This window comes from Myxine glutinosa, chromosome 7 (genome assembly GCF_964187855.1).
Source record: "Myxine glutinosa chromosome 7, kmMyxGlut1.1, whole genome shotgun sequence".
Taxonomy (NCBI): Eukaryota; Metazoa; Chordata; class Myxini; order Myxiniformes; family Myxinidae; genus Myxine; species Myxine glutinosa.
In genome coordinates, this window is record NC_136267.1 from 5,125,879 (window position 1) to 5,138,943 (window position 13,065).

Here is a 13,065-nt window from a genome sequence, read left to right on the forward strand (position 1 = left end):
TGTGCAGCATTTTTATAAATGACCCTAAGCATGCTGAGATGCTATTTGCTTAATTAATACATGGGCCACACCTGTTGCTTGGTGTCTCATTTACCCAGGTGTTTCCTTTTTTTGATAACTACCGGTATGCCACACATATATGATGTCACATGACCAATATGTCACAGGACATTCGTTTCAATAGAAAAATATCTTTATTTAACACACAACAATCACTTTAAGCCTTAAAGTTTAAGGTATTACATATCACAAAATGATAATAAACCTTAAGCTAATCTTACCCTACTAGCCGAAACCCGTGGAACATCCACGGAAGGGAGGATGTGGTGTATGGATAGAGTGTACCATTATGGATGGCATAGGGGATTTGCTTGTCCGAGTAAGAGTTAGGAAGAAAGATGAGAATGAAGAGTGCATATATGAACAACGATCGCCGACACTGGCACAAATGCATGCTCTGGATTGTCCACTCAGTGGACGGCTTGCTTTCGCCTTTGCCTGTCCAATCAGCGGACGGCTTGCTTCGCCTTTGCCCAGCAGACGCCAATACAATGGCGTCGTAAGATGGCGTCGTATCGGCAGTTAATCGGATGCTTTTGGGCCCCAACGTCGGCTAATTCAGATTTTTCGAGTATGGCTGTACGTGATAAACAAAGAGCACGGTTCGTAGATCGTAAATCCATTAGTGCCGTGGGCATCGGGTCACTGGGTGCGGCGTAAAAGGGATAACAAAGTCGAGTCCTTACGCTATTATTATATAGATAACCAGATGTAAACACAGGACCAGAAGCATGTGTAAAGATAACGATCTTCATGGGCACAGGGCATGGGGAAGTTAAACGGTACTGGAGTCGGTAGAATTACACAGCAATGGACGATGTTGCTAGTGCTAGACAGTTTATCCTCTCCCTCCAAAGGGGTGTAGGAGCTCAAGGTCACCTGCTATATCTGAAGGGTGGAAGTACAAGCATGGTTCAGGTGTGATAGAGTTTCCAAATACACATGCCCATTTCAGTCTCCTCTGTCCAGCCAACATATTCATACCGGCAGGACTGTCACATGGAGCAGTCCCAATGAGGTCTTCAATCCATGGTGGCGGTAATGGAGCATAAGGACGAGTCCGTGGTGGCAGTAACAGTGTAAGGATGAGTCCGTGGCGGCAGTGTTGCATCATAAGGACGAGACCATGGTGGCGGTAACATAACGTAATGACTCCAGTCCGTGTTGGCTGTAACAGTGTCAGGATGAGTCCGTGGTGGTGGTGCCGGTGGTAATGCAGTGCAAGGACGAGTCAGTGGTAGTGGTAACGCAGTGTAAGAACGAGTCCGTGTTGGCTGTAACGCAGTGTAAGGACTAGTCTGTGGTAGTGGTAATGAAGTACAAGGATGAGTCCGTGGTGGTGGTAACGCAGTGTAAAGAGGAGTCTGTGGTGGCGGTAACAGTGCAGGGAAGAGTCCACGGTGGTGGTAACACAGCCAAGGATGAGTCTGTGGTGGTGGCAACACAGTGTAAGTGTCAGGGTAAAAATGAATAATTGTCATCTCTGGACCAATCAGAGACAACCATGGCTGAAAAGCATGTTGGGTAAATGCATCATGTGATATAGTTGAGCCAGGCAAAAAGGAAATATGCTTGTTTGTATAGAGTTGGTCTGAGAGCCATTTCACAGAACTGCTTCTCTGTGCTGAGCTGGCAAAAACATGTTTTATCTGTGGTTTGACCTTGTGCAAATGTGAAGCCAAGGCTCCGTTACATCAGCTTTTGTTCTTATCTCATGCTCCAGCGTGACTTCTGCTTTCCTTTTGTAGTAAAAACAATTTGTATATATATTTGATGCAGTTTGAGTAGAATTTAGAGATCTGCTTGCCTGAGGACAAACTTTTCTCTCCGTACGTACGTAATAAATAATCCTCTATCTATCAAGTGTTGTCTGTCATATTTTGATAAAGGTGGCCAGACTCCCACATAAGGACAAATCTGTGGTAGCGATAACGCAGTACAAGGATGAGTCCGTGGTGGTGGTAACACAGTGTAAAGATGAGTCTGTGGAGGCGGTAACAGTGCAAAGAAGAGTGTACGGTGGTGGTAACACAACGTAAGGACTTCAGTTTGTGGTGGAAGTAACATAGTGTAAGGACGAGTTCATGTTGGCGGTAACGCAGCATAAGGACGCAAGGGCATCTGAAGCTTGCAATAGTATACGCTCATGCAGCCATACTGTCATAAGCAGACTAATATGGCTACAATTGCAGCCTGTGATGTCCCAGACAGGTGGGCCAAATTGACCCCGGGTTGTTCTGTGTCTCTCTGTACTGTCTCTACTTTTTTTCTTTCTCTCGACCAATTAAAGTTGTGAACCCACCATTCAGAAGGGTTCTGGGGCAAAGGGTCAAAATGATTGATGATCAGACGCTTCCCAGCTAATGATCCAGATGGTCATGGAATAAGGCAGTCAATAAACTGAAGGAATTCTTCAGATGACTGTCTGGCTGACACGTGTGCATACTCCCTTTCCACCCCTTTCTAACACCGACCTCTCTAACCAGCCCAAGCCTACACACTATCTTGTCACCTTTTATGACGTGTTGCCCCAACCATGCTCCATTTCAAGAACTTTCGGGGTCTCAGGCCTTGAGCATTGTCGACCAAGCAAATCAGCTTTATCGAGGTGTCATTTGGAGAGTGGTCTTTAGGAGAGACCTTTCAAAATTCCCTCACTCTTAAGACATGCTCCATAGGAGTGCTTACCATGGAAACTCATGGGAGTATGGTGAGATCAGACAAAATTATTGTTTCCGTCAGGTCATCTGCCACATTCTGGTCTCATAAAACCTGATGTAAAACTATTACATAACACCAAACTACACAAGCATTCTTAACCTTCATACACCCAAGTAAAGTTAAGCTCTTTTCAAACTTTTTGCATTCATACATTTTCTCACCCAATGGACATTGATAACCTCTAGCCTAGTGCTGTGCATGTGAAGGATGGCTTTGTAAAAAGGCTTGGTGCTATGCCTTACACACAGAGTGCACTCATAAAAAGGCCTAGTATTGTGCTTTACATGTGAAGCATGCCATTGTAAAAGGGCCTAGAGCTGTGTCTTACATGCGAAGTAGGGCCTTATAAAAAGGCCGAGTGAAAAAGGCATCAAGGAGGTACTGGTGAACAAGAGCAAGGCCCAGGATGCGCCCACTGAAGCGGAACCTGCAGCAGAAAATAAAACGGAGTAAATTGGAGACAAGGAGCCAACTATTTATTATGTGTGCATGAAGGGGGTGGGGTGGTGTAGCATTTTAAAAATATCTAAGTATACAGGAGTGGGGTGGAGGAGGGGCTTATTCAGTTTGCTATAGGTACATATGGAGGGACGGTGGGAAATTAAAATTGCATTGTTATATTTCCGAATTTGTGTTCAACTTTCCCAATGGATGGAAGAAGGGAACACATAATTCCCTCAAAATAACAAAGCCAATTCGCTTGGTTTGTTGCAACATTAACACGTGGTGTTTCTAAGTGAGGCATCAATACTTTTAAGATAAGGAAGATGATAAATGGGGGAAAAGGGTGGAAGAAGAAGATTCAAGATTCAATACTTTATTACCACATCAACTTGACAGTTGTTAGGAATTTGAGGTAGTGTGCTCTTAAAGACAAAAAAAAACAAAAAACATACATTAATGGGGCATGGAAAACCTCCAAACATTCAGTGGTCATAGTATACATTATAAGGCGCGTATAAGAACATTTAAAATGGCCTGCAGCGAAAGTGCCAAGTGCATTATAAGCTCATGAGTAGTTAATAGTTGTTGGAGTGGTACTGTGCATTCAGAATGCAGATGGCAGTAGCATAGGTGCCGTTCCTGAACCTAGAGGTTCTGACCTTGAGGGCTCTGAGTCTTTTCCCTGAGGGTAGGAGTTCGAACAGGGGGTTGGCTGGATGAGAAGCGTCCTTAAGGATATTCAGGCCAACCCTCTGCATTCGAGACTCGTGGATATAGGAGAGAGAGGGCAGGTCAGTTCCAATGATTTTGGAGGCTGTATGTATGACTTTGTCGAGCTCCTTTTTTTCCTGGGCCGTGATACTGCTGAACCAAACAGTTATTGAGAAGGTAAGTGTGGATTCAACGACAGCGTGATAAAACTGGAGCATGCCCTCCCTTAACACCCTGACCTTCCTGAGTTGCCTCAGAAAGAATAGTCTCTGGTGGGCCCTTTTTATGATAGAGATGGTGTTATCCTCCCACTTCAGAGAGGATGAGATGGTGGTGCCGAGAAACTTAAAGTTGCACACCTGCTCCACCACCTGGCCGTTGATGACCAGAGGCGAAAGCTCCATCCCGTCCCTCCTGAAGTCCACAACCATCTCTTTGGTTTTTGTGATGGACAGCTGTAGATTGTTGTTGTGACACCAGTTGACCATGAGGGAGATTTCGGAACGGTAGGCTGATTCATCACCAGAGGAGATGAGGCCCACAACTGTCGTGTCATCTGCGAACTTGAACATTCTGACAGAGTCCAGATGGGAGATGCAGTCATTTGTATACATAGAGTACAGGAGAGAAGACAGCACACATCCTTGAGGTGCTCCTGTGCTAATACTTAGGGGTTTAGAGCATCTGTTATTGATTTTAACCACCTGAGGTCTATTCTGTAAGAAGTCAATGACCCAAAGGGCCAGAGATTGATTAACATCTAGGTGGAGGAGGCAGTCAAACAATCTAAAAGGCAGAATACAGTTGAAAGCAGAGCTATAATCAACAAACAGAACACGTGCATAGGTAGCAGGAGCCTCAATGTGTTGTAGGTAAAGGGAGACAGCATCAGCAACAGACCTACCAGCTCTGTATGCGAACTGGTAGGGGTCCAACACAACATTAGACAGGTGGTTACATATCAGCTGCTCAAATACCTTCATAATGGCAGAGGTCAGTGCAACAGGCCTATAATCATTGAAACAGCACACATTGGATTTCTTTGGTACAGGGATTAGCACTGCAGATTTGAAACATACAGGAACCTTACAGAGCCTCAGAGACCAGTTGAAAATGTCAGTTAACACAGGCGCCCACTCGTTAGCACACTCTTTCAGGGTGGCTGTTGATACTAGATCAGGGCCAGCTGCTTTCCTGCAGTTCTGTTTACGCAGCAGGGCTCTGACTGTGTTCCTGTATCACAAAGGGAGGGTCCAGGTGGCCCACTGCTGAAAGTTCCCTCTGGGGGGTGGGTGCAGGTACATCAAAGCGGAAATAAAAATCATTGAGGCTGTCAGGAAGACTAATGTCATTGCTGGGAGCTACGGACCTCGGTTTGTAGTCCGTGATCTCCTGCAGGCCATGCCACACTCCTCTGCTGTCCTTAGCATGGAGCTTGGATTCCGTTTGTGGCTGTATGCAGCCTTAGCCTTTTTCACCGCATGCTCATATGTGTACTTGGCAGCTTTGTAGGCATCCATGTCCCCACTCCTAAAAGCATTGTTTTTCTCCTTGCAGAGGTTTTTGACCTCCCTACTGTACCATGGCTTATTGTTACTATAGATGGTTACTGATTTAGCCAGAATACATGTGGCTTCCACAAAATGGACATAGGAAGTGACTGTGTCGGTGTACTCATCGAGGCTCGCGCAGGCTTGTTTGAAAACAGACCAGTCTGTAATATCCAGGCCGTCTATGAGCCTGTCTGTTGCTTCAGGAGACCACTGTTTAACAGTCTTAACCGTCGGCTTGACAGACTTCAGTTTCTGACGGTACTTAGGTAGCAGCAGAATTAAGTTATGGTCTGACTGACCTCAGGGGGCCCAGGCCACAGCATTAAAAGCATCAGGAATGGCACAGTAACATTGGTCGAGGACTTTATCATACCTTGTGGCAACGTGGATCTGTTGTTTTAGCCAGGGAAGGATTTTCCTTAGGTTCACATGGTTGAAGTTTCCGAGAATGATAATTGCAGAGTCAGAGTAGGCGTTCTCAACCTCTGTGATCTAGAACGCCAGCTGTCGAGCTGCGGCTGGAGCAGAGGCTTGTGGTGGGATATAGACAGCCATCATAATAATGGATGTAAAGTCTCTTGGTAAATAAAATGGTCTGCACTTGATGGTAAAAGTCTCCAGCACAGGAGAGCAGGACCGAGAGAGAGTTTTGGAGTCAGCGCACCATCTATTGTTAACATAGAAGTACACACCTCCCCCTCACAACTTGTTATAATCTGCGGTGCGGTCGGCCGGTGTAGAGTGAAGCCCTTCTGGTTGAGTGCAGAATCAAGGACAGTCTCATTAACCCAGGTCTCAATGAAGCACAATGCGGAGCAATCCTTAATGTCCCGCCGGCTGTGAAGTAACATGACCAACTCGTCTATCTTATTCACCAGAGAGTGAACGTTGGAGAGGGCGATGCTAGGCAGAGGAGATTGGAATTTCTTTTGCCTTAGTTGAACCAAGGCGCTGGCTCGCGTGCCCCTCTTCCTGGTTCCATGTTGTTGTTGGAATTTCTTTCGCCGTAGTCGAATCCAGGTGCCGGCTCGCATACCCCTCTTCCCGATTCCGCATTGTTGTTGTTATTGTTGTCAGTAGCCGTGCGAGCGAGCTTCATCGTTAACTTTTGCGATGTCGTTCCCAGCAAGCAAATTGCGTAGAAAGTAATCCAAATTCTGATCAGAAGCAGGCATGTTGTCTCGTGTATATATAAGAGATCCATCCGATTATAACTAAACAGGCATGCAGAGCGATTAACATAAAAAACAAACAAGAGCAGCACAGAGTTGCCACAGCACGGCGCCATCAACACTTGTTGAAGACAATTGTAAGAGTCAACCATCTGCCTTTCAATGATTGTCGTGCCTAAACCGACAGGTTTCCAACAATTCTGTTCTATAGTCTCTCATTTGAAAGCTAACCAGGCTTGTCTCTGCAAAGCTTTTGTGATCTCCTGGGACCAGATGCTTTCGAGCCGATAGGTTTTCGGCAAAATGTCTCTCAGGCACCAACTCTGTCGACACTTGCACATCGTATCGCATAAGAACTTGACCGCAGACTGTAAAAGCTGTGAAAGCAAGTGAACCACGAGTCAAAGACTACAGCGGGTTGTGGTGAATAACGTACCACTCATGATGATTGTCCACAAAAGCTGACATGGGGCTGATCTGCACTGTATACGTGTCATTAGCAGAGTACTCAAACAGGCCGTAGTAGGGGTTGAAAAGCTCTCGTGAGACCAGGAAGAAAAACTCCCTTGATGGTCCGCTGTAGTCCAAGCTACAAACAAGAGGTAAATTAATTAACGGATACCAATGGTAAATTTACTTCAACATAGTGCCCTCAGCTGGGTTTCAATAGAACCGTGTGTGCCCGTCATTGCTCACACTCACCCTTCCTCTCCAATGAAGGTCACATAAAGCTTGCTACGCTGGAGATCCTTGCGGGAATGCGTCATCACCTGGTTGAAAGCATCTTCCAGCAGGTGATCTCGTCGCATCATCAGCCTGTGGATGAAAAGCACGACGTTTCACTGTGGTTTTGCGGGTATGATAACTGAGCGGCAGCTGAACAAAAATGGTTCCAAATGTGACTTTTTATCGCTGTCAGGCAGCTCCACTATACTACGTTTGCATTGCAATGTCTATAGTTTAATCAGCACCTTATTCTTGTTTTGGAAGTTCACCCAATAAACTCAATTTGGTGTCAGGTCATTCACTTATCATTGACTCGCAAGGAATTTGTATCTTTAAAAGGAATGTTTTCCCAAATTCCTTTCCCCAAATTATTACCGTTCAGTCACCAATATACGCACTCCAAGCTTATAAGCAACATCACCTGACAGCACATCAAGGCCGGGTGGTCGGTTATAACAACCAGTGACGTTGGTTCACAATAACGATTTATGCCGGGTCGCAATCACCAGTCACGCCAGGTTAAAATCACCGGCCACGCCATGGATAGTCACTGGTCATGCCGTGGACAATTACCGGTCACACCGGAGATCATCACCGGTCACGTCGGGGATAGTAACCGGTCACGTCGGGGATAGTCACCGGTCACGTTAGGGAATAGTAACCGGTCATGTCGGGGATAGTAACCGGTCACGTCGGGGATAGTAACCGGTCACGTCGGGGATAGTAACCTGTCACGTCGGGGATAGTCACCGGTCACGTCGGGGATAGTCACCGGTCACGTCGGGGATAGTCACCGGTCAAGTTGGGGATAGTCACCGGTCACATTGGGGAAAGCAACCGGTCACGTTGGGGATAGTAACCGGTCATGTCGGGGACAGTAACTGGTCACTTTGGGGATAGTCACCGGTCATGTCGGGGACAGTAACTGGTCACTTCGGGGATAGTTACCGGTCACGTCGGGGATAGTAACTGGTCACTTCGGGGATAGTCACCGGTCACGTCGGGGATAGTAACTGGTCACTTCGGGGATAGTCACCGGTCACGTCGGAGATAGTAACCGGCCACTTCGGGGATAGTAACTGGTCACATCAGGGATAGTCGCCGGTCATGTCAGGGATAGTAACCGGCCACTTCGGGGATAGTTACTGTTCACGTCAGGGATAGTCACTGGTCACATCGGGGATAGTCACGGGTCACATCGGGGATAGTCACCGGTCAAGTCGGGGATAATAACTGGTCACGTCGGGGATAGTAACCGGTCACTTCGGGGATAGTCACCGGTCATGTCGGAGATAGTCACCGGCCACTTCGGGGATAGTTACTGGTCACGTCAGGGATAGTCACCGGTCACGTCAGGGATAGTCACCGGTCAAGTCGGGGATAATAACTGGTCACGTCGGGGATAGTAACCGGTCACTTCGGGGATAGTCACCGGTCATGTCGGAGATAGTCACCGGCCACTTCGGGGATAGTTACTGGTCACGTCAGGGATAGTCACCGGTCACATTGGGGATAGTCACCGGTCATGTCGGGGATAGTCACCGGTCATGTCGGGGAAAGTAACCAGTCACGTCAGGGATAGTCACCGGTCACGTCAGGAATGGTATCCGGTCACGTCGGGGACAGTCATGTCGGGGATAGTCACGTCGGGGATAGTCATGTCAGGGATAGTCACTGGTCACGTCGGGGATAGTCACCGGTCACGTCGGGGATAGTCACTGGTCACGTCAGGGATAGTCTCGAGGGTAATCACGAATATGGGGTCAAATAGGCTCAAAATATTTTTCCACAAATGATTTGAATTTGTTCTCAAGTGAAGAAACCCTCACATGTGGAACTCGTATCACATTTGTCCATTCGTAATTATATATTTCATTCCATGGGCCTATTGTGATGCAAAGGTAGTCAATACACTTCAAGTACAATCTGCATAGAAAAAACGCTTGATTCAATGAATTTTTTTCTCTGCAATTCTTGGTCTGATTGACACAAAATCTTCACCATTGGAGCACCTCCGCCTTTATAATTTTAGTGATAATTATGATGTCATAGGTCACGCGGTACAGGCGCAATCTTGGAGAAACGTTATACCTCTATATCTCCGAAACCACTCAATGGAAAAAAATGAAACTTGGCTCAATGTCAAGTACCCCACATGGGGAATAAGATATGTTAATGATGATGTCATTGTTGCCTTAGTTATGACGTCATAATTCCATAAGTATAATGCTTGATCCTATCAATATGAATTTTTTTCTCTGCAATTGTTGGTCCGATGGACACTAAATTTTCTCCATAGGAGTGCCTCCTCCTGAAGAATATTTTAATGATAATCATGATATCAATGATAAATTATCAATAATCAATATATAACCACCTTTAGAGGCCATTTTTCCCCGCAAAGCGGGGGTTGGCCTTTTTCGGGAACCGTGGTTGTTGTTGTTTTTTGGTCCCCTTTTTGAAGCAATGTTTTACGGCCAGATGCCCTTCCTGCCGCCAACCCTTTTTGCCGCCTTTAACGACAAACAGGGAATTACCAGTGAACTGGTACTCAATTAGCCGACCTCGGAAGGATGACAGGCTGAGTCAACCCCCCTGGCGTTAATTCAGCGATCGACCGGGATTCGAACCTAGGATCCTAGGATCCTAAGCCGGCACCCTAGCCGCTAGCCCAACACCAGGGCTATCAATAATCAATATGATAATATAATTATTTATCATGATAATTATTTATCAATATGATTATCATAATCAAAAATTATTGCTTCAAATTCAAAAAAAATTGCTTCAAAAAGGGGACCGAAAAACAACAACAACCACGGTTCCCGAAAAAGGCCAACCCCCGCTTGCGGGGAAAAATGGCCTCTAAAGGTGGTTTTTTTTTTTTTAAATCAATGATAATCAATAGGTCACGTAGTACAGGCGCCATCTTGGAAAAACCGAAAAACGTTGCACCTCGATATCTCTGAAACTGCTCCATGGAAAAAATTGAAACATGGCTCATTGTAAAGAACTCAGCATGGGGAATAAGTGTTAACGATGACGTCATTGGTGCCTCAATTATGATGTCATAATTTGACAGGGACAATGCTTAGTCTGATCAGTTTGAAATTTATTGAGCTTGATCTATGCAACAATTACATTGGAGAATATAAATTTATGATGTAATCGCTCACATGGTCTGGCAGCCATATTTGGTCAAAGAAAAAAACCCCTTCAAGAACAGAAGGGCCTGACTGCACAGGGTAAGCATTCTATGAATACTATCAGGTTCTTAAGGGGTTCGTTCGTTTCTAAACTTTCCCTATTTCATATTAAAATGCCAAACTGAACCGTTTCCTCTGGACATGGGTGCAATATTTATGGTGTAGCCCATATGGCAAAGCCGTCTAAAACAGTTTGTCTGTCCATATATATGTCCCTCACAACTGTACACCAATCAGAGCTGAGGATCTGGTCACATGACAGGTGTGATGTGATGTGATTACATCTGTCATGTCATTACGGCATACGACGGCGGACTCCGCACACCGTCATTTTGATTTATATGCTGTTCAGGCCGAACATATCATCGAATCTATCATATATCACAATCACCATGCTCTACCTTACGTTTTTCGTTCAGTGTGAAACACAAACAAACCGATTGTTAAAATGATCATCAAATATCGAAAGCATAGACGTTGTGGATCTTCCAATGACAGTACGTATAGGCCTTAAGCTTCATGCCTTCCTCACCTTTAGGCCGCTTCGGCCAAATTAGACCAGGTTTCTTAATACAGTAGTATCGTTTTCATAATAATAATAATAATAACGTTCATAATAACCTTGAGGGCCAAGTAAATGAGAAATACAGAATGAACATTCATGTCCTCATGCTCTGAGGGCAGAATAACTGTTTGATATTCTGCATCATTACAAATATGGTGGTGGATAGCAGCGCGTAGTTATCACCACACCTGTTATGCAAGGTTCACGAACTTAACAAACGTAGATTGTCCACGGAAACGCAAAGCAAGAGTTTAAAAGACCCTTCTCATATCCTTTTTCTCAAAACTGTGCCGGTTAGATGCTCCATGAACTCTCTATTTTATTTTGGCATAGCCCAATTTTAATTCCTGATTGATTGACTTTTTTTTGTCCATCAATAAACTCACTTCTTGTCTGCATTCTTAAATTTGAGCCGTCTGTCCATCTTCACCCATTTATTCCACTTTTCCCTGTCTGTGGAATCAGATCCTCATTTTCATCTTGTCCTGATAGACACCACCACAATCACCACATGGACGAGCACATCGCATCATCACTGTATGCAGAGCAATGTACATGCTGGATGTAAAATTGTCCTCTCATAGTCTCCAATCTCACAAATTAAAGGATTTGATCATCAAGTTAGCCCCTTAATGCAAAATAATTACATAACACTGGAAAGGAAAAACTAGTCAACATTTAGAATAAACCAAGCTCTTCCATGAGCCTTGACTTTATATACACAAATAAAAAGTGTTTTTTCCCCACTGGAATCACAATGAGCAACAGCAGGTGATGGTAACTCACTTTATCTTTCCAGGGCCTTGTCCGTAACCTTTCGATTCCAGCTTGCGATAGAAATTCCGTAATTTGGCTTCAAAGTCCCTCTTGTAAGGTGCCGGGGCACGCAAGTTAGCACGTTGAGCACCTGATGGGAACAACATCGACAGGGAATCAAACATCAGCCAAAATGTACATCTTCTCTGCAATAATAACAAGAAAGAGCAATCAGAGTTTGCAGACCCCCACCAGGATGTGTTTTCAGTGGTTTTTAAGGCTTTTGTGGTAAAACAAATATGGTGCCCAACCACATGACCGATGACATCATTTTTTTTTTTTTTTGTTATTCCACATGGAGAGTTCTTTACAATGAGCCATGTCTCAATTTTTTCGATGTATCGCTTTCAGAGATATAGAGGTGCAATTTTTTTTCCGGGTTTTCCAAGATGGCGGCCGAACCACATGACCGATGACGTCATCATTTTAATTTTTTTCTCCACCAATTTATCCCTAGATGACGCTCAAGAAATTTCATCTTGATTGGATGAAGTTTTGTACTTGTCGAATTATGACGTCATAATGGAGGCACCTATGCAATCATTAACATATTTTATTCCCCATGGAGAGTTCTTTACAATGAGTCATGTCTCAATTTTTTCTATGCAGCGCTTTCGGAGATATAAAGGTGCAATTTGTTTTCGGTTTTTACAAGATGGCGGCCATACCACGTGACGTATAACATCATAATAATAATTTAAAAATTCTACAGGTGGATTTACACCGATAGTGAAAATTTCCTGTCAATTGGACCAACGGCTGCAGAGAAAATAATATTTATTCTGTGCGGATAAATAAACAAACAAACAGACAAATCAAAAATCGGTCAGAGATCGAGGACTTGCCGGAATGTACTTTTTTTTTTATCAGCCATTTGGATGAAAATAATAATACATAAGGACATAGGTTGAATCCCTGCTTGAGAGAATGCCAACCCATTCCCCGCCATCACAGTCGTCTCTCCAACTCACAATCCCACGAGATATGCGGAAAGGACGACCCAAAACGAATTACCTTCTTTATGATTCGTATATAAACATCATTAAAAGTAAATAATGACCTCTGCCAAAGTTCAAACGACGTGGGTTTAA

General features: G+C 44.6%; 1 protein-coding gene across 4 annotated transcripts in view; it reads right to left on the reverse strand.

The window, feature by feature from the left end:
* The window catches only part of LOC137412114 (E3 ubiquitin-protein ligase HECW2), a 318,934-nt gene that overhangs the window by 43,798 nt on the left and 262,071 nt on the right, over positions 1-13,065 (reverse strand). For 3 of the 4 annotated variants that reach the window (XM_078781243.1, XM_078781246.1, XM_078781244.1), the window contains 4 exons: positions 11,945-12,065; positions 7,364-7,477; positions 7,098-7,250; positions 3,110-3,208 (listed from right to left, as the gene is read on the reverse strand). In XM_078781243.1, the coding sequence (XP_078637369.1) occupies positions 3,110-3,208; positions 7,098-7,250; positions 7,364-7,477; positions 11,945-12,065 (487 nt within the window). The remainder of the gene's footprint in view (positions 1-3,109; positions 3,209-7,097; positions 7,251-7,363; positions 7,478-11,944; positions 12,066-13,065) is intronic. The other variant, XM_078781247.1, reaches the window with a different exon arrangement.